Consider the following 23,092-nt stretch of genomic DNA (forward strand, 5'->3'; position numbering starts at 1 on the left):
GATACTACTTTTGTGCATGGACACCAACATCATTATTACTTTTTCTTCATTTAAAAATATTTAATGTAGGAATTTGCTGTTATTGTGATTATATTGGTCAATTTAAAGGGAAAGTTCACCCAAAAATGAAATCTTTGTTATTATTTACCACCCTTATGCCATTTAAACCTCCAATGTCTTTGTTCTTCAAAACCCAAAGGCAGATTGTGTTTTATTTAGTGCTGTTTGGGGTTTTGTAGTAACTTTGAGAGTGGATGATGACCAAGACGGTCACTATCCACTCCCATAGTAATCAGAAAACACTTCAAAAGGACCCAAATAACTTCACTCGATATGTCATATATTTTTGTCGTCCTGAAGACGTTTATTCCTTTACTTTCTTGTTGTGGATATCTTTGTTGTTTCAGTTGTTACACATTAATTTTAAAGTAAACATCCTAAAACAACAGTTCAGACACCATGGTGTGCACTAAAAGAGAGGCACAGGTCAATACTTTTATCACATAATGGATTATATTTTAGTTTGATTTCCCCCAACCCTTTTATATGCCTTAAAATATTTGGCACGGGTCCATTGGACATATTTGTTTAACACTTTTGGGCGAGGTCCCTTTGAAGGCGGTCACCAAAGTTTTTGTCCCTTTAATGTGGAAAAGTCACTTCTGTTTATAGGAAAGTAAAATGAAATATTGTTTCAAATGTTGTGATTGTTCTGTTTAAAATTTTTCGAAATTCAAATAAATTAGTGCAAAACATTTTGTAACACCAGTCCTTTAGAAAAATAATATCATAGCAACTGTTGTACCTCAGAATATACCTTCCCTTAAGTTTTAAACTGACTCTCTTTTCAATCAGCCTCTACGTTTATTTTTAAAAAACGTAAATGTGTTTTTTACCAGGTTTATACATTATCCTTGCAGTATAGAAATTAAGTGACTGCTCCTTTAAATCACGCGCAACAAAGTCACGAAACAGCGTGAGGATTGTGGGAAATGTAGTTTACTGTTCTCAAGTGTATCGCTCTCCTCCGTTCACCGGGGCAGAGGTGGAAGACTACAATCCTAATGACGCGGCTGTAGCCGCCTTTGGCTTGCTTTCTGTCGACGTGGGAAAAGGTTTGCGAGCGCATCAGCCCAAAACAACATTCAGTGTATGGGTGTATGCGCGTGAGGTGATCGCAGTGTCATGCGCGAGGACGCGTATCCCTGAACACAAATACCAGCATGTGGCTTAAACCCGAAGAGGTGCTTCTGAAAAACGCGCTGAAATTATGGGTTACGGAAAAATCCAACGATTACTTTGTGCTGCAGCGCAGACGCGGATACGGAGAGGACAGTGGGGGATTGACAGGTACCGGGAACGCGCCGATATCTGTGTGCACGCGATTAACTTGACAGACTCCATATCTTTATGTTGTAAACATATTCCACTGTGTCTAAAGTTAAATGTGACGGTGTTTTTTAGTGTTCCATCATAAAATGTATCTTAGGTGATTGTGTTATTTGTTATCTTTTAGATTAGATTCCAGGTGCTTTTGCAACAGGTTAAGGGTTAAACAATATAAAGATGTGGTGTTTGTTTCAACGTTAGCGGGTTTATTTGTTCTTCACATTGGATTGTTGACGTCACCACTGCGGTAAACTATCAATCTGCATGAAATTCAACATTCCTATGGATCTTGTAGTATCAAACGCTGTACTCTAAATCTCGGGTTTAACACAAAGAAGATTATTTGGGTCAGTCTGAACTTCTCCTGTTTTTTGACAGGAGTGGTTACGTCACGATGTGACGTCACGGTGTTGAGCTTTTCATGTGAATTCAGTATGTTTAGATCAACATGTTGTTGATGTACCATATTTTGATATGTGAGTATTGTCTTGTTGTTTGATTGTAATGTGACTGGCAGCACAGTACAGCAATAAAAAGTCATTTTGCCTTCTTATCATACTGAAAGGACTTCTTAACAGGTGTTATGAATTGAGAATATCATATCAACAAGTAGAAGAAACACTAAACAAATGTGCAAAAGCATGATCACTTTTGATGTAATTGTAAACAAAATTATTCACTCTCTTTGTTTCTTTTAACGTAGATCAGAGACCCTACCCATGATGTGTTACTGTAACAATATGTGCACAGTAAATTTAGGTGGAACTCACTGCATTAGCAGTGAAGATCTACATAGAGTTCAAAAGGTTAATTGTAACATAACTCTTATACAAATTTTTGTGCAATAATTCATTCTAATATTAAATTAAACTAAGAAATTAAACAAATTAATTCCATTACAAATACTGTAACGAATCACCAGATTTTTACTATTAAAATCATTACATAATTCCTTTATATGGTGTGATTTGTGTCTTATTCCAGTAGGATTTAATTGTGTTTTATTGATTCCCATTCGCCAGATAACATCCCACGAATAGAACTCAGCAAATTACCAGTAGAGACCCACAGAGACCATTATACAATTCCCATTAAATCCATTAGAATTTCTGTAATGGTTTCTAATGTTAGCATTTTGATTTACTATGGTATATTAATATGGGCCTGAAAAAAGGTGGTATCATGTTATAGGTCAAAAATATGTTAGTACCAAGGCACCTTGTTCAAAAACCATAATAGTTCTTTTTAGTGAGTGTTACATTGCATTAGAGATTCATTTGCATTGATCTGATCGGAATAGTTTGCAGTGGTTGGGTGTTGGGTCACCAGTGAAAGCTCAAATGTCTGTTTCGTGTCACATTATGGCCGAACGGCTAGCTCAGAGAAATTCATGGTTGTTAGTAAGCTAATTATTGGTTGTACTGTGGTTACTGACTCACTTTTGCTTTGGAGTTCATTGTCATGGCAACTTGTGCTTTATGTCTAAGGGCCATAAGACACCAGCATTGGCTTTCTGCAGCAATGTATATGAGCACTGCTGCTTTACTGCAGAAAGGACAGAGAGATGTTAAACCTTATCAACTCAAATAGATTATCTATGTAATTCGTTTATATAACAGTCCTGTGTGCCTGTTAAAATACCACAATCAAAAGCCAATCAAACTAGGATATGGAACATGCATTTAGCCTCGTAGACTACATTAAAGTGATACCAACCAGACCATCAGGCCATTCAAGATGTACACAATAAAAAAATTATGTTATCAGTAAGGGGGCGTGCACACCAAAGCATTTAAACGCAGCTGAACATGCCAGGCGGATGCCGACTGCAGGTGCTTGCCAGCTTTTTTCACCTCTGCTTTGTTTATTAGTCCCTGAATGATGCGCCGGTTCGTTGTTGTGATATTTTTCCCGCCCCTCCTCCACTGTGATTTGACATCCGACTGAAAGTGACATTGACAAGCTGAGCTTTTCACCCAAAGTTGAATATTTTTGCGCTGAGCGTGGAAACTGCAGAGTGCAGCTGCTGCTTTTTTGAAAAGTGCTGCACTTCCATCGGAAACAATTGAAAACATAAAGAAATGTTAATGTTGATAAATGTTAAAGGCGAGGTGCGTGTTTTATGAAAAACACTTTGTATTCGGGCTGAGTACCAAAACACACTTGTAGCCAATCACCATTAAGGGGCATGTCTACTAACCGACATTGTTGCCTGGGTTGCGTATGTGTGGGGCGGGTCTTTCAAAAGAATCAAATGTCAACATTGGCTTTCTGTGATCATGCACTCCACCTTTAATGTCCAGGTTTTGAAAATTGCATAAAATTCAGGGTTTACAGTGATATTTCTAATTACAGTGTATGATTCTATATTTTATATATTTTTTATTTGTCTTAGGCCTACTGGTTGGAACGCTCGACACAGTTTTCGACTCCACAGCCAAAGTGGCCCCGTTCCGCATTTTACATCAGACTCCCGACTCTCAGGTGTACTGGAACGTCGCCTGCGGTGAGGGAGAACTGCTGTGCACAGTGTTTTTGTCTGTGAAGGGCATGACTCTGTTTATTTAGATCCTGATATACTGTAACATGTTGGTCTGTGTACAGGAGCATCTTTAGAGGAGATCTCACAGCATTGGGACTGGTTGCAGCAGAATATCATCAGAACTCTCTCTGTGTTTGACTCTGGAGAAGACATCACCAGCTTTGTCCAGGGAAAGATACGGGTGAGAGATTAAGCACACATTTTTTCCAATTATTAAATGGCTTTAAGGGAAAGTCCCTTTAAGGGAAAGTAAAGTTGCCTGGCAGCCATATTGGTAATGCCCCAGTTATCATTACCAGTGATTCTTCAGCTCCTTTGATAACACCAGTATATCACTCGGCACTATGCAGCTGAATCTAATATTTTCATAATATTGCACAGTTATGACTATAAGATCATTAGGTCATTTCAGTGCAGACTTAAAGGCACATGCCCAGATTTTGGGAAATTAGCTTATTCACCGTATCCCCCAGAGTTAGATAAGTCCATACATACCTTTCTCATCTCCGTGCGTGCTGTAACTCTGTCTGACGCAGCCCCCGCTAGCTTAGCTTAGCACAAAGTCTGGAAGTGAATGGCTCCAGCTAGCAAACTGCTCCCAATAAGTGACAAAATAACGCTGACATTTTCCTATTTATGTGTTGTGATTTGTATAGTCACAGCGTGTACAAATAACAAGGTGATATGAGACACAGCGATCTTTTAACAGTATACATACTGGGACTATATTCTCAGAAGACGAAGCACTGTTACATGGGCGGATGCATCATGATGATAGTTTCACTAGATAAGACCCTTATGCCTCAGTTGGGATCATTTGGAGCCCTTTAAAGTTGCATTGAACCTGCAATTTTAAACTCCATTGAAACTGTAAACTGTTGAAGTCCACTTTATGGAGAAAAATCCTTGAATGTTTTCCTCAAAAAACTTAATTTTGTCTCGACTGAACAAAGAAAGACACAAACATCTTGGATGACATGCGGGTGAATAAATGATCAGAATTGTATTTTTTATGAAAGTGGAATATTTCTTTAAGGGAAAAGTTTAAGCCTATCACACTGGGTAATGACAAGCGCTTCTTAATTCACACAGGTCTAGCTAATGCTTATACTGTATTTACTACATCTCCTTCCTTAATGTCTTTCGTTTGTGTAGGGACTGATAGCAGAAGAGCGCTCGTCTGCATGTGATGAGGAGGATCCCGAACGGTTCCGGGAGGCAGTGCTGCGTTTCGAGCGCCTGTTCGGTTTGCCTCAGAGAGAAAAGCTAGTGACCTATTACTCTTGCAGCTACTGGAGAGGACGAGTACCGAACCAGGGCTGGATCTACCTCAGCACCAACTTCCTGTGTTTCTACTCTTATATGCTCGGCAATGAGGGTTAGGAACATGCTCATTCACTTTTACACGTTACTTTTACTTTGAAACATGTACACATGAACAAAACGGCAAGAAAGCCAGAAAAGGCGTTTATGCAACACGAAATCGGGGTAATGCTGAAATCTACATTTTGATAAAAAAAAACATGATTTACACATTTACATAACCTTACATGTTATCAACATATTAAGCATAATCAGAGGAAGACTGTGCATGTTAAAGGGACATATAACTTTTGTGAAAATATACTAATTTTCCAGCTCCCCTAGAGTGTAACATTTGATTCTTACCGTTTTAGAATCCATTTAGCTGACCTCTGGGTCTGGTGCTAGCACTTTTAGCATAGCTTAGCACAATCCATTGAATCTGATTAGACCATTAGCATCGCGATAAAAAAATAACGAAAATAGTCCCCTTGGTTACTTTCAATAGCAGGGGACTATTTTCGGGCAGTGCGTAATATCACTACACCTACTGCAACCATGTTACATCAGCAAAGTTCTTGATTATTACACCAGAATGAGAGTATAGATCCTAGCCATATCTGCCTAGAAAATTGCAACTTTTAATTTTTTGTCAGTCTTAGTACACGATGTAACTACAGAAGAGTCAAGTTTTAAATAGGAAAAATATCGAAACTCTTTAGTTATTTTTTAGCGCGATGCTAATGGTCTAATCCAGTGGTTTTCAATCTTGTCCTAGGGGACCCACCCACTGCCCTGCACATTTTGCATGTCTCCCTTATCTAACATACCTGATTCAGATCATCAGCTCATTAAGGGAGAGATCCATGAACAGAACTGGATGTGTCAGTTAAGGGAGACATACAAAATATGCAGAGCTGTGGGTCCCCTAGGACAAGATTGAAAACCACTGGTCTAATCAGATTCAATGGATTGTGCTAAGCTAGGCTAAAAGTGGTAGCGCCAGACCCAGAGATCAGCTGAATGGATGTAATTCATAGTTACAGTAGCTAACTATAACCATTTGCAATTTCTCACACAATTTGTGCATTTCTTGCACAGTCAAACTAGTGTTTCCCTGGGATGAGGTGAGCCGACTGGAACGCACATCGAACGTGTTGTTGGCGGAGAGCATCCGCGTGCGTGTGCGTGGAGAGGATCATTTCTTCTCGATGCTCATGCGGCTCCAGCAGACGTACCTGATCATGCAGCAGCTGGCCGACTACGCTATTGTGCGCTTTTTCGACAAGGAAACATTTCACGCAGAGCATCCACTGGCTAACCCCCTTCACATCACACAGAGGTGCATCCATATTTTTCTGTTCATTAAGTTAAATGCATAGCAGAATATTTATGTGGCTTATAAATTTGATCTACAGCTTTGTTCCAGTACACTTTGGACTTTACTCTCCTTATTTTGGGTTTTGCAGGGCTCTAGAAATACATGCACGGAATCAGTCATTCCGAGCGTTTTTCCGGTTGGCTCAGGAAGAAAACCTCTGTGAAGTGTACGAGAGCTTCCTCTGGGTTCCTTTCAGCCATGTCAACACGCTTGGAAAAATCTGTGTATCTGAGAACTATCTGTGCTACGCCAGCCAGGACGGTTCTCAGTGCCATCTCATAATACCTATTTGGGAGGTGTGTGTTCAATGAAATGTTTCTCTGCAAAGAAATCTGAGCCCACACTGTCCTGGTGAGGACTGATAGTTAAAATAAAAAAATGAATTTGATGTAGCAGCCATACATTTATATATAACTAATTGTATGTATTTTCCAATTATTGTTATTATTATGAAATGTGCTATACGTAGTAATACATTTTGTAAGCAAAAGTAAAAAAAGGTTTATAGATATAGAGCAGATGAAGGTAGCTTGTGTTGCACTACTATTAATGTTTATGTGTTTTTTGCATTAATGTGCACCTGCAGATATTTAGTGTGGAGCTGCCAGATCGCAGTACGCGGGCTCTGACTGTGTGTATGCGTGGCAAGAGAGCGTTGCGATTTTCTGAGGTTCGGGATTTTGAACGACTTGCCGCCACTATCCGCAGGAAATGTGGGGCAGTGGGAAGTCCCCAGCATTCCTTTAGCAATCCGGTATTTTATCTACCTTCCAACCATAATATATATATATATATATATATATATATATATATATATATATATATATATATATATATATATATATATATATATATATATATATATATATATATATATATATATAAAAAATTATGTTTTATGTATGGTTATCACTATCAAACTACTATTATGACTAAAAATGGTAAAAGCATATGGTGTCTCATCTGATGTTGGGTTGCATTCTTGTGTTTCTCTTTGAGGATGAGGAGGGTGTGATGGTGGGCCAGAGTCAAGCCGTGAGCACTGAAGCTCTCATGAATGTCTTTCATCCGCACGACGCAGAAAACCTTGACCCCAAAATGGTATGTTAGCCAGTGGCGGCCGGTGACTTCTTTTTTGTCACAACATGTATGTAGCCCGTCATGTGTGTGGTTCCTTTTTTCAAAATATGTGTTCTGCGCATCGAGCGATCCTGTGTGCATCACGTGTCTTGTCAAAATAAGTGCTGTTGCAGACGCGTCTAAAGGGTTTATGATAAAAGAGACGCTCGCGTTTGCCAGATACTCGCATAATCTCATGTGTAATCAAAGTTTACTGTTAAGGGAGTGTCTTGCGTGTATTTTGTGAACGTGAGCGTCTCTTTTATCATAAACGGTTTTGAAGCATGTGCAGCAGGCACTTATTTTGACAAAACACGTGATGCACATGGTTTACATGACGCAACAAACGCATATTTTGAAAACGCAAGCAACACACATGACACTCCGAACACTTTTTTTGAATAAGCGCCCCTCAGATGAGCAGTAATGAGCCGCCACTGATGTTAGCCTTTTTACAATATAGCTTCAAATAGCATTTGATTTAAATTATTGTTTATTGTCACCTCACTCAGTCAATATTAAAGATATCAAGGTTATATTTCCACATAATTTTACATTATGTAGGGTGATTTATGTAAAAAACAGTAAATCACAAAAATGCACTGACATGCTAACATTGTGATTGACAGCTGAAAGAGCGGATGAAGGAGCAGTCGTGGCAGATCCACTTTGCCGAATACGGTCGTGGAACTGGAATGTTTTGCACCAAAAAAACTCGTGATCTCATAGTGCGAGGAGTCCCAGAGACCCTCAGAGGAGAACTGTGGATGCTCTTCTCAGGTGTGTGTGCATGTTATTCGGGATGTGTGTATGTATGTGTGTTTATAATTTTTTATTATCATTGTGTGTCTGTGTGGGTTACAGGTGCAGTACATGACATGACTTCTAATCCTGGGTATTATGGACGGTTGCTGGAGGAGTGTATGGGCAGCAGCTCTCTAGCATGTGATGAGATTGAGCGAGATCTGCACCGCTCTCTACCCGAGCACCCAGCTTTCCAGAGCGACACAGGAATCTCAGCCCTCCGCCGAGTCCTGACTGCTTATGCTCACCGAAACCCCAAAATCGGCTACTGTCAGGTACAAAGGCACACTCTGGAAAAGATGCATTGTGGCCTGTTAGAGAGTGGTAGGGTGAAGCAGATCTTGACTGTAACAATACAACATGATATGCATTGTATACTAACAGGAAAGTAAAAAAAATATGAATGATCTAAGATTATCAAATGCCTTTTATGTAACTTTTAAGATTTTATCACAAACTTTGGTGGAGTACTTCACTCAAATTCTTTACGCACCCACACATTTTTCCAACCCATATTAAAGACTTTTCAGATCATGATATACTGTAAAGTTGTTTCTCCAAAAGTGCAGTCTACTCTACTACACCACAAAATAGAGAGATAAACAGTGAACAAACCTACGTAGTTCTCACATGTATTGTGACTTGCTATGTATTAAAATCTTGAAAGACATTTGAGGGATTTCAGTCTGTTCATTGCAAAAAGGTATTGTATGCTTGTTTATCGCTCCAGGCCATGAATATCTTGACTTCAGTGTTGCTGCTGTATGCTAAAGAGGAAGAAGCCTTCTGGCTTTTGGTAGCTGTATGTGAAAGAATGCTCCCAGACTACTTCAACCGCAGAATCATCGGTAGGTGTGTTTGTTGCTGTATGCAAGCCTCATACTGAGGAGGTATTATTAAATTGGTAGCTTACCCAATTTCACAGTCATGACAGTGCCAGAATTTTAATGGAAGTGTTTCACTTCACACTCAAATGAAAGCCATTCATGAAGTGAATTGTAATAACTGAGCTTAATCTATGATATTGTCAGTCTTTTTCTTCATAGTTACTTGGGATGCATTTTTAAATTGTTCAATACCACTTTCAGGTGCAAAGACAACAAGTAAGCAATTCATAGGTTGACAATGAATATTAAATAAATATAGTATATAGTTCACCCAGATATGTGACCCTGGACCACAAATGACAGTCACAGGGGTCAATTTTTTGAAATTGAGCTTTCCATTGATGTATGGTTTGTTATGATCGGACAATATTTGCCTGATATACAGTACTGTGCAAAAGTCTTAGGCCACCATGCCAGATTTGTTGTTTTTGCAATGTTGAAGTGATCATATATAATTGTTTTTCAGTCTCTTTAATAGAATTCAACCAGAAAATACAGGAAATGTGTATATATTATTAAAACTGATGTGTCAAGTTTTTAGTGTAAACTCCCCTTCCACTTGAGCAATAGCAGGACACTGCAGGATCTCTTAAACGTAAAAAAAATTAAATACTAATAAAGTCATTCGGCTCAAAAACGCTCAAGATGTGTTTAGTGCCAAGAGAGGTCACACTAAACATGACAATGCCTAAAAAAGACATTTAGTCTTTTTTTATTTTTTCTACATATTTCCTGTGTTTTCTGTTTGTATCTTAATAAAATAGATTGAAAAATAAATATGGATGGACATTAAAACTTCTAAAACAACAAGTCTAGTGTTGGTGGCCTAAGACTTTTGCACAGAACTGTAAATCAATTTAAACATCTGGAATCTGAAGTTGTAAAATATGTAAATATTGAGAAATTTGACCTTTAAGTTATCCAACTGAAGTTCTTAGCAAGACATATTACTAATGATAAATGCTTTTTATATAATTACAGTAGAAAATTTACACAATGTCTTTATGGAACATAATCTTTTCTTTCCTAAATCCTAATGATTTTTTGCATAAAAATTTCTAATTTTGATACTTACAATGTATTGCTGTCTATTGCTACAAATATACCCGTGTGACTTATGACTCGTTTTGTGGTCCAGGGTCACATATAACAATTCTCAATTTTTTACCCTTATGCCATCCCAGATTTATAAATATATTATTATTATATATTATTATTTTTTTATGTTAACTATTAAGACAAAAACATTAAGGTGGTTTCAATAAACTGCTCAACAGCCACAAGACAGTTAAAGGGGACATTTTTTTTAAGACAACAAATAAATATTCTGTGTCCCCAGAGTACGTATGTGAAGATCTAGCTTAAAATACCATAAAGATAATTTATTATAGCTTGTAAAAATTGCCATTTGTAGGAGTGAGAAAAAATGTGCCGTTTTTGGGTGTATCCATTTAAATGAGCTGATCTTTGCACTAAATGGCAGTGTCGTGGTTGAATAGTGCAAAGTAATATCCCCTTCTGACATCACAAGGGGAGCAAAATTTCAATTAGCTATTTATTCACATGCTTGCAAAGAATGGTTTATCAAAGCTAAGTTACTGGGTTGATCTTTTTTCACATTTTCTAGGTTGGGGACCCAACTGGGGACCCAATTATAGCACTTAAACATGACAAAAGTCAGATTTTCATGATATGTCCCCTTTAAGACGTGATAGTATGGTTTTATGTGTCTTGAAAGCAAAGCTACTAAAGCGTTTTACAAATAATAAAAATTTGATTTACCCCATTTCAAAATAGTGTTGCGTTTGAGTGGTCCAGTATGTCTAAAACATTGGTAGATGTGGCAATAAGAGTATTTGTACAGTAAGAGTATACTGTAGTAGGAGTATTTGACAAAACTAATCCGTATTTGTGGTGCAGATATTACACACTATAATAAACCAGTTTGTTTCTTAGGAGCGCTGGTGGACCAGGCTGTGTTCGAAGAGCTGATCCGTGAGCATCTTACCCAACTGACCGAGCACATGACAGATCTTTCCTTCTTCTCATCGGTGTCGTTGTCATGGTTCCTGACTCTCTTCATTAGCGTGCTGCCAATAGAAAGCGCTGTGAATGTGGTCGACTGTTTCTTTTATGATGGAATCAAAGCCATCCTTCAGCTCGGCCTTGCCGTCCTCGACTACAATATGGATAATCTGCTGTGTTGCCATGACGACGCAGAAGCGGTCACTGTCCTCAACAGGTGATTAACACATCCTACATCCTTAACCCACATGTGTTACACACAGAATGGATCATGAAATCAAGAAGTCTTTTTTTGGGGTAATATGCAGGTGTTAATTGGTAATCAAATAAAATAAAGAACAGAAACTCAAGCTGTGTTCATATTTGATTTTGTTATTTAGGTTTTTTGACAATGTCACAAATAAAGACAGTCCCCTCCCAGCAACCGTACAGCAGGCGTCAGCGACAGCCAATGACAAATCAATACAAAGGGTTGACATCAGTGATCTTATCAAAGAGGCGTATGAGGTAAATGTTGTACATATTTAGTAGGGGTGCGCGGGGTTAGTTGTAACACGGACTGTTTTCATTGTTGCACAAGGTTGAGCATTTTGGTTTTCCGGTATTTTTTCACACTGCCAAAAGACGATCTCCCACAAATTATATGTTTTTCCAGAGAGTTATTGAAAAACGAGTGTTTTGGTGGCATGTAAGTAAATTTTTTTTATCATATGGTTTTTTAGGTTTCTAAGTTGGGTGTGTAAGATACCAAATCCAATGCTATGTCATATTAATCAGTGTCTTGTTGACTAAAAAATTTTTTGAAATATGTCTGCAGCTCTTAGCAACTTTTTTTGTAGGCTTGAAAATATTTTGACCCAGCGGGGTTAATTGTAACTCTGTGTTACAACTAACCCCTCAGCACTTACGATATGAAAACCGCTAACGTTAGCTTAATTCTTGCCATTGTTTTAAATAGGCTACACACGAATGATTGCTGGCTGCCAACAAAATAAATGTGCCTGTCTTATCAAAAATCGTGTGTCAAATTTATTTTTGTTCATATCTTTAATATTGATTAAATAAGGTCACGTCAAAGATTGAAATCATAATCAACTGAATGGCTACAATCAGACTTTGAGGCTCATTATCTCAGAATTTGATTTTGAAACTGTAGTATGGTTATTACAGACTGGGTCACATATAAAAACATTTTTTTGCCATAATTGTGCTGCTTTTTCTCACATATTTAGACATTTGTATTCATTTTTAATTAAACTATTGTTAGAAAAGGGCTGGATGAATGAATACAGTTTGGATACCTGTCTATTATAGACAGATATATAAACAATATCCACTTCAAATATATAGACAAAATAGTATTGAAATATTTGCCTACAAACTTAATTTTTAGCAAGTGTTACAACTAACCCCCTGCCTGTTATCTTATCTATCTATCGATCCATCTATTTACCTTTTTACCTACCTACCTAAGCACTATATTTAGCATGTTGATGTCTTTGTTAATTAAGAATTTAACACCTGTAGTCATGGTGACAGATTTAATGGGAAAGTGTTGTAATAAAAAGGTGCAAATTTGCCAATCCTCATAAACTAAACAGTTGCTGGCAATAAACGTAAAAGCTCTGGTTTCTGAAACAAACTAATGAAGCTTTTCTTGCAGAAATATGGAGACATCCGTACAGAGGAAGTAGAAAACATGCGGAAGAGGAACAAGTTGTACGTCATTCAAACACTCGAAGACACAACAAAACAAAATGTAGTAAGTATAAACAAAACATTAAAATCACTCCTGAAAAATACATTTGTTTTTAGTTCACATTTTTTTTCATTCCAAGCTAAATGTTTTCGTCACACATTTAAATTAATTTTTTTGTAATAATAATACTTAGTAATTCTTAAAAAAGAAAAAAACGCAACTCAAGTAGATGCTGTCATTGAAGCAAAAAACATCATACAAAATACTAAGAATTTACGGTACTTTTGTAATTTTTTGTAATAGCTGAACTGTTAAAGTTCAAAGTTTATAGTTCTCCCAAAAATGAAAATTTTCTGTCATATTTTTTCTTTCTCATGTTGTTATAAACCTGTATAATTTTTTTTCTTCTGATAAACACAAAAGTAAATATTTTGAGTAACCGATCAGAGGCCCTATTGACTTCCATAGTAGGATAAAAGAATACTATTAAAGTCAATGGGGCATCTGATTGGTTGAGAGTGAGTAAATGATGACATAATATAAATTTTGGGGTGAATTATTCCTTTAAACATGCAAATAGCAATACTTTAAATTTTCTCTGTTTTTGCAGTTGCGTGTTGTTGCTCAAGATGTAAAGTTCAGCGCTGCTCAACTGGATGAACTGTACGTGTTATTTAAGGTAAGTTATATTGTAACAAACCATTACATCACAGTACATGCAATACATCTCAAAATACTACCAATGCCACAGCCATTTATGTATAAAGTGCTATTGTGTCGGCACCAATAGCCCAGTGTTTACGGTTTAGTGCGCCGACATATAGCTCGATTCCCATCTCCTCCCCTGTTTCCACCCAATACTTTCCTGTCTACACTCCACTATACTCTCTAAAAAAATTATATATATATATATATATATATATATATATATATATATATATATATATATATATATATATATATATATATATATATATATATATATATATATAATAATTTTATAAAATAATAATTTAAAAAAGTGCTATTGTTAGTAATTATGTGAGTGTGGACATGAAACCTGTACATTTGTGTGTGTTACAGAGGCAACATTTCGTGAGCTGCTACTGGTCTGTGTCAAGTCCTGCACTGCACAACCATGACCCCAGCCTGCCATATCTGGATCAGTACCAGCTGGATCAGTCCCAGTTTAGCAGTCTGTTTAACCTGTTGCAGCAGTGGACCACACATACACATTTACAAACGCTGGCGCGATCAGCTTTCAATCTTCTAGATGAGAATGGAGATGGACTGGTGAACTTCAAGGAATTTGTAAGCGGTCTGGGTAAGAGCACCCTGACCCTGACCTTAAATGACTGCACTTTGACCTTTCACCATACTGCATTACATACGTTACAACCTGTCAGATTCAGTCAAATGTATGTTGACATTTATGTGTGTTGCAGATATCTTATACAACAGATCATTTACAGAAAAGCTAAAGTTTCTCTTCAAATTGCACCTTCAGTCAGGTAAAAACGCAGTGGTATCTCTACTGTATGTTTTATTTCCTTTTATGAGATTTGTTTGTACATAAAATATGGTTATGTACGAATATGATTGTGATTTTTATTTTTTATTTTAACATTTTATTGTAGTCATTTTCTATATGCTGATGCCTCTACAATTTGTCTAATCTTTGTCTAATCTCTTTATAAGCCTTTATGATTTATTCTTCTAACTTCTTCTTTTGTAATCTGAATATCTGACCGCTCTATATCTATAATCTTGTTTGAGCAATTTACTTTTCCAAAATTACAGATTTTAAATGATTTAGATTTAATAAAGAAACCCTTTCCCTGGAAAATCTTAGATTTAAATGCTTATCTGAAATGTATAATTGCAATGACAAACCATTACCAGCCCAGATTTTTAATAAAACTGCCACAGTTAATCTTGTGTGTATGCCATGTGCTTGTGGTATTTCAAAATGATATAATTATATTTATTTGAAAGGACAACTCTTTTAACTAAAGCTATTAACATCAGTGGAATGTGTGTTTTTGCATGTCTGGGTATTTTGTGTTTCTTCAGGAATCCAGGAGTGTAAGACTTTAAAGTCGTCTAGATTTTTTCCTCCGGCTGAAGATCACTCTTTCTCTGCTCATCTTTCTGGTCAGCTCTTTCTTTCTGTGCCTACTCACTTTTTATCCTTTCACACTTGCTTCTTTCTTCTGGGAGGTTTTACGTGTCACTGATTTATTTTGTGGTGTTTGTGTTTTTGCACGTATTTGTGCATGTGTGTGTTTTAAGAGTCATGATACACTTGATCTCTAAGTGTCTGTGTATTTGTCATTGCATGTATATGTGAATCCATCTTACTGTACCTTTTCCGTCGCTCGGATGGTACCCTAAGGTTCTGTTTTGTACCTTTACAGGTAAACAAAACATAATACAATGTTGTATCTTTTGAGGTACATTACTGTACCTTATTGTGTACCTTTAAAGGTACAGTTAACTGTTTTGTCAATGTGTTGAAAATGAACTTTTGAGGGTACCACCACAGTGACAGAAAGATATATTTTTAAACCTTTTTTGACGCCCTCCTTTTATTCGTGTAGACTCGGCAGACGATGGAGTGATCAGGAGATGTCCTGAGAAAGGTGAAGTATTCCAAACCTATTATCACAGTTCTCTAGTATGGTTTTCAGATCAATAATATATTCTATATTAATATATTTCACCCTTTAGGTCGTGCTAAAGTCGACCTTCAGGAATATCTGAAACAGTGGCAGGAAGACTTGCAGCGCAGGGAAGAAAATATTAAAGATCTGCCCCGAATAAACCAGGTATATACCCGCATTACAGATGGATCTATTATAGAGAACACAGTTCAAGGTTATAATTAGCACCAGCGTCCAGTCATTCTGTGGTATATTTTACTAAATATTTTAGCGAACTAGAGATATTTTTCAGTAGTATGGCAGATAGATAGCTGTATTGTGTAGCTTGCTGTGATGTGGTGAAATTATATTGATGGCATATTGTTGGTGCACACAGCTTTGCATCTGATTGAGCAAAGGCTATAATGTAGCATGCAAAGTCTGATGTATTTTACTGAATCAGTTAATTAGATATTTTATTTCAATAAACTGCTCCAAAAACAATTTACTAAACATTATTCTCTAGAGGTCGTTTGCACCAGCTGGCCGTAAAAAAGATGGCTGTAAGCCCTATGTCGGGCTTAGCTACTTCTGGCTTTGTTAAAAATAATGATCCCTGTTGCACCATCTGAAACTATAACCAGGAGCAGCTACGCTCAGCATAGAAGATGTGCGTCCCTGTGTTTGCGTTTAACTACGGCGATAGTTGGGACGCCATTCGCGTTACTATGGTTACAAACTCCTCTCACATGCTTGCCAGTGCGCTCTCTCTCAGGAAGCGTGCATCACGTGCAGACCTATCAAACACAACCTGCATAAACTAAACAAAAGCTTTTCCTGTTTGCACAAAAGGAATTAATTTGCAGATTAATTCTGACTAAATAAAAGCAAAATTAAACAAAGCTGTTAATAAGTTCTCTCTCTTCTATATATCTAAGTATAAGAATTTATTGTTGCGGTCTCTCTATCTGCCATGCATGAAAGCACACTGCTTGTATCCTGTGCATTAGACGCGTTAATGTCTCCTTAATTTAATTTTTTCAATTTTTTGCCATAGAAACAAGTCAAAGACTTTATACTGTAGTTACGCCTACCACTGACTCATTGTAAGATTTAGTCTCAGATGTGCGCAACACCTAGAAGGTGCAACCGGTGTAAATTCTAAAAAGTGCATTGTCTTACGACCGGGTTTACGCCCAGTTGGTGCAACCGGCCCAGAGTCTTTGTATTATACATCATCTATTTAAAATAGCTGTTATTTCTATTCGCAGTCTGTAACTTGTTTGGTTAAAAATATATAAATCTCAAAAAAATTTAACATTTTCAGCTGTTGGGTCGAATTTCACAGAAAATGTCAGTTGTTTTTCAACAAACATAAGGATAATTTTTTATTAATATTTTTATTATTTTCAAATTCAAAGTAAATTCAACATGAATTTAAAAAAAAATTCCTAACCACCCTTCATAGACTGCACACATAAATAATAATTTATTTATAAATAGGCAATTACATGGCATTGAGCTGGTATGTAGTATTCGGAAGAAAACATTAATAATTTAATAAAAAATAATAATAATAAAACACATTCAGCATGCATAAGGATAAGGGTTAAAAAACAGTAGCACGCAATTTTATGTTTAATGCTGTGAAATGTATTGTTGTTAGAATAAAAATGTTTTGTGCAAGGTACTGTGTGAAAAACAACATTTAAACCATTAGGGACTTGTTTTAAATAATATTAATGAATGTGTGACTCTGCCTATGAAAACCCAGCTAAAGTCATTTTTGTGATTTACTGTTTTCTACATAAAATCATCCTACATAATGTAAAATACATTCAGTGAAAATATAACCTTGATATCTTTAATATTGACTGAGTATGGTCAATGTCAAAGATTGAATTCAATTGTGAACTCAAACTTTGATGCTCCAAATCTTATAATAGATTACGAGACTTTAGCCTGGATTTAAAGAGGTAGTGTCCTGTTGAATTGCTTTAATGTAGTTAGCTTTGTCTGGTGTAGCTATCTACGCTTTAACTACATTACATTTGTAGCTTGTAGAGCATACATTTAATACTACAGAATCAAAATAGCTTTGAAACTGCGATACTGTGAACGATCGATGCAGATTACATTCCATTAACCCTTTGAAGATGTATTCGGTTGACTCTTGAATCCTATGGGATGAGTGTAGTGGCGGATAACTAAAAGTGAGAGTATAGGGTTACACAAATACAGTAAGTGTGCTTTTAATAGAAATATGAGTATTTCGTCTTTGATGACAGCAGGAGAGAGATTCACCGCAGTTGTCAGTAGTGTTGCAGTCGTGGCTATTGGAACTTTAGTACAGTTCCTTAAACTTTGTTTCTGTACACATGGGCTGTTTTATCATACTGATCAATAGTGTATGCATTTAGATGTTTGATATTGATGTCCTCTTTGCCTATCTGACCTTGTAACACATTTCTATTCCTGTTCTTTGGCATAGTTTATTTAGGCGCCTGTGAGTCTGATCTCACTGCTCTGTCCTTGTTCTTGTCATCAGACATAAGGCTGATTTATACTTTTGTGTCGGACCTATGGCATACCCTCTGCCAGAGCCTCTACGCCATAGGATACACGTTGGTTTTTATTTATACTTCTGGCATGACCGCTAGTAGGCAGTGTCCACGGACATGTTACTTGTGTAACCTACAATTTCAAGCCAAAAGCCGAAGATGAAGCAGCTCGTTGTGGACATTTTTGGAGCAGCATCAGCTGTGATGTCGGTAAATAGACAGCGACTTTTGTTGCAGCTTGAGTTGTTTAATATCGCTCTTCAACTTTTTTTTATCGTTTGTGATGATGCAGATTTTTTGACCTGAGGGAGTGGTTCTAGCAAACCAATCCAAGTGCTTGAGGTCTGCATAGAATTTACGCGTTGTTACATTTTACCCAGTGCTATGCACAGCCTACAGCATAGATACAGCGTAGGTCCAAGCAGAAGTATAAGTCATGCTTTAGGCAGGGAATGTCTGATCCTAGTGCAGTTCGAATGTCCCCTCTACTACTTAAATACTGATTACTGACTTCCAGTAGCAGAGCGATGCAATCTCATTGATTTCAATGGACTTCCGGCGACACGAGCGACAGTCACTGTTGGCGACTGGATGGGCGTGTCCAGTTGCACAACAAAGTTGAGAAATTATGAGCGACTTTCGAGAGGGACTACCAATGAGAACAAAGCAGTATAGTTCACATCATCCGCCTCTCGTCAGTTACCGGAGTGGACGTTACTTATTTGTTTATGACAACCATATATAGAAACGCCTCTTTTGAAGGAGATGAGCGACACACAGCGACAAAGTCGCTTATAATGTGAATCTACCTTTACTTTTGTTACATAAAAGCCAAATAATTATAGTTCAGGTTACTTCAGTTGCATTTACATGATTTGAATTGAGTTGGAGGTCTGTTAACTTAAAAAAGCATGCATGTGTCTTACTACTTGATCTTTTATCACATTGAACACGTCTTTTCAAAACACAGGGTTTTATTCGTTGATATTTCGGACAACAATCATCATTAAAGCATTAGGTTCACATATCTGACTCTTATTCACTCTGTATGTATTCCAGGTGCAGTTTATCGGTCTGACAAAGACTTTGTACGGTCTATTTCACGGTGATGAAGAAGAGGAGAGCCTGTACCGTGCCGTGGCACGAGTGACCAGCCTATTGTTGCGAATGGAGGAAGTGGGACGTAAACTACAGGAGGGCAGTCCACAGAAAACACCCCAAACTTCACCCACTAGCTCGCAAAGCACAGCTCAGCAGCCCGATGTCTCCCCAACTCCACCCATCAGCCCTGAAACACCCGCCGAGTGTGAAGACACCCCGGAGCCACCCGAGTCTCCGGTCAGTCAACGTGAAACTGCACCATCCAACTCAGACATTACCCCTAACTCAGCCTCACGGCCCTCTACGCCCACCAGCAGTCCGACCGGAACCAACAGCCCCGCCTTGGACACACCCACAGACACGCCCAGCTCACCCTCCGCTGTCAGAGACGGAGACTGGAGTTTCTCCTTTGAGCAGGTTCTCGCTTCTCTTCTCAACGAACCGTGTGTCGTACGCTTCTTTGAACGGGCTAAGGACACAGACGCTCTGATTGCACGTGCACGTAAAAACCAGCTTAAAGACAAACACTAAAGACAGGAACACACACAATATTTGAGCAATCACAGCAAAACACTGCCCTAAAAGCCATAAACGCGCTCTCTCTCTCTCCTTTACCCCCTCTTCTCTTTTTCTTTCCTGTTTTCTTCTTTTATGCAACTTGGTCAGTGTTTGTGATAAAATCTTTTTGGAAGTCATGTTGTTACAGTGCACATGCAAACGTAAAGGGGGAATTACAATTCAAAGGGATAAAAGAAAAGTATTTTTGAAATCGCATAATTCAGACTGCAGTGTGAGGTAATGTGATGTAATGAATTGCGTTAAATGTTATAGATGTAATATACAGTAGATATAAGATGATGGGTAAGGTGTTATGGAGATGATTGTATAAGGTATTATGATCTAATGCAATGCAACAATGACTTTCAGGTATTATGATGTAAAATAATTGATGGGTGGGAGGAAATCATGAACAGTAGATGTGATTTGGGATGATGGCATGTATGTTAAAGCTTTGCCTGCTTTATCCATTAAGTAACCTCAGAACATTCCTTGAGTTCACACGCACATCCACGTCACCTAACCGTCATTCCCAGCCTGACCTAGCACACGTACACATACAGGATTTACATTCACTACAGAATGAGAGAGGATATTAAAGGGAAAGACTATGCTGTTGAACTGCTCAAAACAGATCAATGATTTAAAACATCTTAGTCCATGCCGCAAATGTCACTTTACATGACTCTGCTAATGTCGTTTTAGTTGCTTTAAAAGCTTGTTTATAGATGTTAGTAGTTGGACTATACAGTACTGTACAGGAGGCGGAGCTTAGTGTTGTAACTCACTGTGTTCTGGGTGGAACTGTGTTGCACCATTTTGGTTCCCAATTTCAGTTGTTTAATTTTGATTTACCAAATGTGTTTGTGTCTACAAGCGGAAACCGGAAAGGTGTTGCACCATTTTGGTTCCCAATTTTAATTGTTTGATTTTGATTCACTGAATGTGTTTGTGTCTACAAACCGGAATCTGTGGTTTATGCCTTATTCATTTTTTGATTCAGGTCTTTAGTGCAAATATCACAAGTGCTTCCATACAAAAGCTCAAATTTTTCCTCATATATTGATTAATATAGGGAACATCTGACTGCAATTTTGCTAATTAATTTTCAAATATATTTTATTTTGGCATAGAACAAGAATATTTTTTCCATAATATTATGAATTGCTTTAGCCAGAGAAATATGTAAATCTGTTGCACTGTAAATTATATTCAAAGTGAAGTAATTTAGTATTTTGTCAGAAAGTTCAAGTTGTCAAACGTGCAAATAACAAGTAAGTTGTATGATGCTTAAAAAAGGACCACTGAATATGCAGACTTGTTCTTAACTTTGTGTAAATGCTGAGAGCTTGTGGTGTTGTATGCAAGAATATACAAAAAAAGAGAAATTTATGTTTTGTTTCACTCTGTGGTTATTCTGTTGAAATACACCAGCTGACGTTTTTTTGTGACTAATGAAGTTATTTCATTCGTCGAAAGGGCACCTCTGCTTAAGACATATTTTTTCTGTGTAATTGGTCGGTTAAAATGTATCTACTGAAGTTTTTGGAAAAAAACACAGACTGTAAATGTTCCATATTGTCACTCTTGCTGTTTGCTGCGTGTACTGCAGGGTAATAGTGTGGTCGTTTAGGTTTTTTTATTTTATATTTTTTATTCTACAAACCTTTATTTGTTACAATCTGTTTGTGCCTCATAAATTCACATTATGGAAGTCTGTAATGATAAAATAAAATATATGAAGAAATTATCTCTTTTCTCACAAATGATTGGTTTAACTTTTTTATTGAAGTTTTTATACAGTAAACCTCTTAGCTCAACAGCTCATAATGTATCACTGCTTCTGAACATCAAGTATAAAAAGGTTGCCATGACCGCTGCACCCAAGGATTCCGTGTATCAGTTCACAGCACCCTTAGCAACATAAACATATGTGAAAGGCTTTTCAGACTGACCCTGGGTTATTCTAAACCCCTGGGTTAACAGATTCATGAGTTATCTGTTTTATTCACACTCCATACTTAACCAGGGGTAAAGAGATAACCCTGGGTATTTATAATCTGATGTTTCACTGTACATCCTAAACCCTGGATTAACGTTTTCATTCGTATATTCGTAACATGATTGGATAAAAAACATTACCTTGTTTTGTTTACTGTTGGTTACTAGGTTACCAATACCACCGTTATTAGCCCAAACAGTGTGACGAAAACGCAACCTAAATCGCATTTCTTTGTTTTTCTTTTTTTTGCGAATTTTGAAAAGATTCGCTTCACGTTTGGATGGAAACCCTGCGTTTTCATTACACTTTAAAATGCGCAAATTGAAAATACGGCTAATAGAAACACGTCAATGTTTCAAATGAGTGATGGAAACGACACATTTCAATTAAAATCCCTTAATTCGTAAAAAATATTTACGCTCGCTTGAGGTGTGTTTTGATTAATGCGAAGAGTAAATGCGAATAATATGAAATGGAAACGCATTTGCCGAATTAATTCTGACGTAGCGAACATTAAACCCACGTGATTGACCGTCTAGCTGCTTCCGCTGGAGTTATGTTTATCATATATGGGGCTCGACGTCGTCGCAATATGTCTTTGCTGCTCGTGCCTTCATCAAAAATGCATGCATTCTTCTGTGCACACAGCATTCAGTTTGGCAATTACAAGCTGCAACTCCTAATAAATGTATAACTTGCCCCACCGTGACTACATGCAGTCTTGTCTCCACGCGTAAGTTTCTTTTTTTGTTTACTGTTGGTTACTAGGTTACCAATACCACCGTCATTCGCCCAAACACCTTGATTGAAACGCACCTAATTCGCATTTCTATGTTTATTTAATTTTTTTCGAATTTTGAAAAGATGATTCGCTTCACGTTTGGATGGAAATCCAGCTACTAGTGATTGAAGGGAGATGGAAACGACACATTTAGATTAAAAATCCCTTAATTTGCAAAAAAAAAAAAAAAATTACGCTCGCATGGTTTTTGATTTATGCGAATAAGGGAGATGGAGACGCATTTGCCGAATTAATGCTGACGTAGCGAACAGTAAACCGAAGGGCAACCTTCCGATCGC

General features: G+C 37.3%; 1 protein-coding gene across 4 annotated transcripts; it reads left to right on the plus strand.

Annotated features, from left to right (window-relative positions):
- Positions 1-1,027: 1,027 nt before the first annotated feature.
- On the plus strand, positions 1,028-21,760 carry tbc1d8b (TBC1 domain family member 8B). 4 transcript variants are annotated; one of them, XM_065250494.2, is made up of 21 exons: positions 1,028-1,350; positions 3,785-3,895; positions 3,994-4,112; positions 5,087-5,309; positions 6,335-6,575; positions 6,703-6,910; positions 7,201-7,368; positions 7,614-7,715; positions 8,363-8,513; positions 8,598-8,812; positions 9,268-9,385; positions 11,369-11,666; positions 11,830-11,956; positions 13,113-13,211; positions 13,759-13,827; positions 14,232-14,472; positions 14,594-14,659; positions 15,222-15,302; positions 15,749-15,790; positions 15,879-15,976; positions 19,411-21,760. In XM_065250494.2, the coding sequence occupies exons 1-21, from the start codon at positions 1,224-1,226 to the stop codon at positions 19,981-19,983; spliced, it is 3,477 nt and encodes a 1,158-aa protein (XP_065106566.1). In that variant the 5' UTR covers positions 1,028-1,223; the 3' UTR covers positions 19,984-21,760. The 4 variants fall into 4 exon arrangements, with proteins under 4 accessions (XP_065106566.1, XP_065106567.1, XP_073670798.1 ...); XM_065250495.2 differs by having other exon boundaries at positions 11,381-11,666; XM_073814697.1 differs by lacking the exon at positions 15,222-15,302.
- The last annotated feature ends 1,332 nt before the right edge of the window (positions 21,761-23,092 follow it).

The sequence above is a fragment of the Paramisgurnus dabryanus genome, chromosome 5, assembly GCF_030506205.2.
Source record: "Paramisgurnus dabryanus chromosome 5, PD_genome_1.1, whole genome shotgun sequence".
NCBI lineage: Eukaryota > Metazoa > Chordata > Actinopteri > Cypriniformes > Cobitidae > Paramisgurnus > Paramisgurnus dabryanus.

Excerpts from the sequence above, each read along its gene's own strand:
- tbc1d8b (XM_065250494.2), top strand. The coding sequence starts at position 1,224 with ATGTGGCTTAAACCCGAAGAGGTGCTTCTGAAAAACGCGCTGAAATTA. Across the intron at positions 9,386-11,368 it reads CTTCAACCGCAGAATCATCG|TTTGTTTCTTAGGAGCGCTG; the intron begins GTAGGTGTGTTT and ends ATAATAAACCAG. Across the intron at positions 15,791-15,878 it reads CAGGAGATGTCCTGAGAAAG|GTCGTGCTAAAGTCGACCTT; the intron begins GTGAAGTATTCC and ends TTCACCCTTTAG.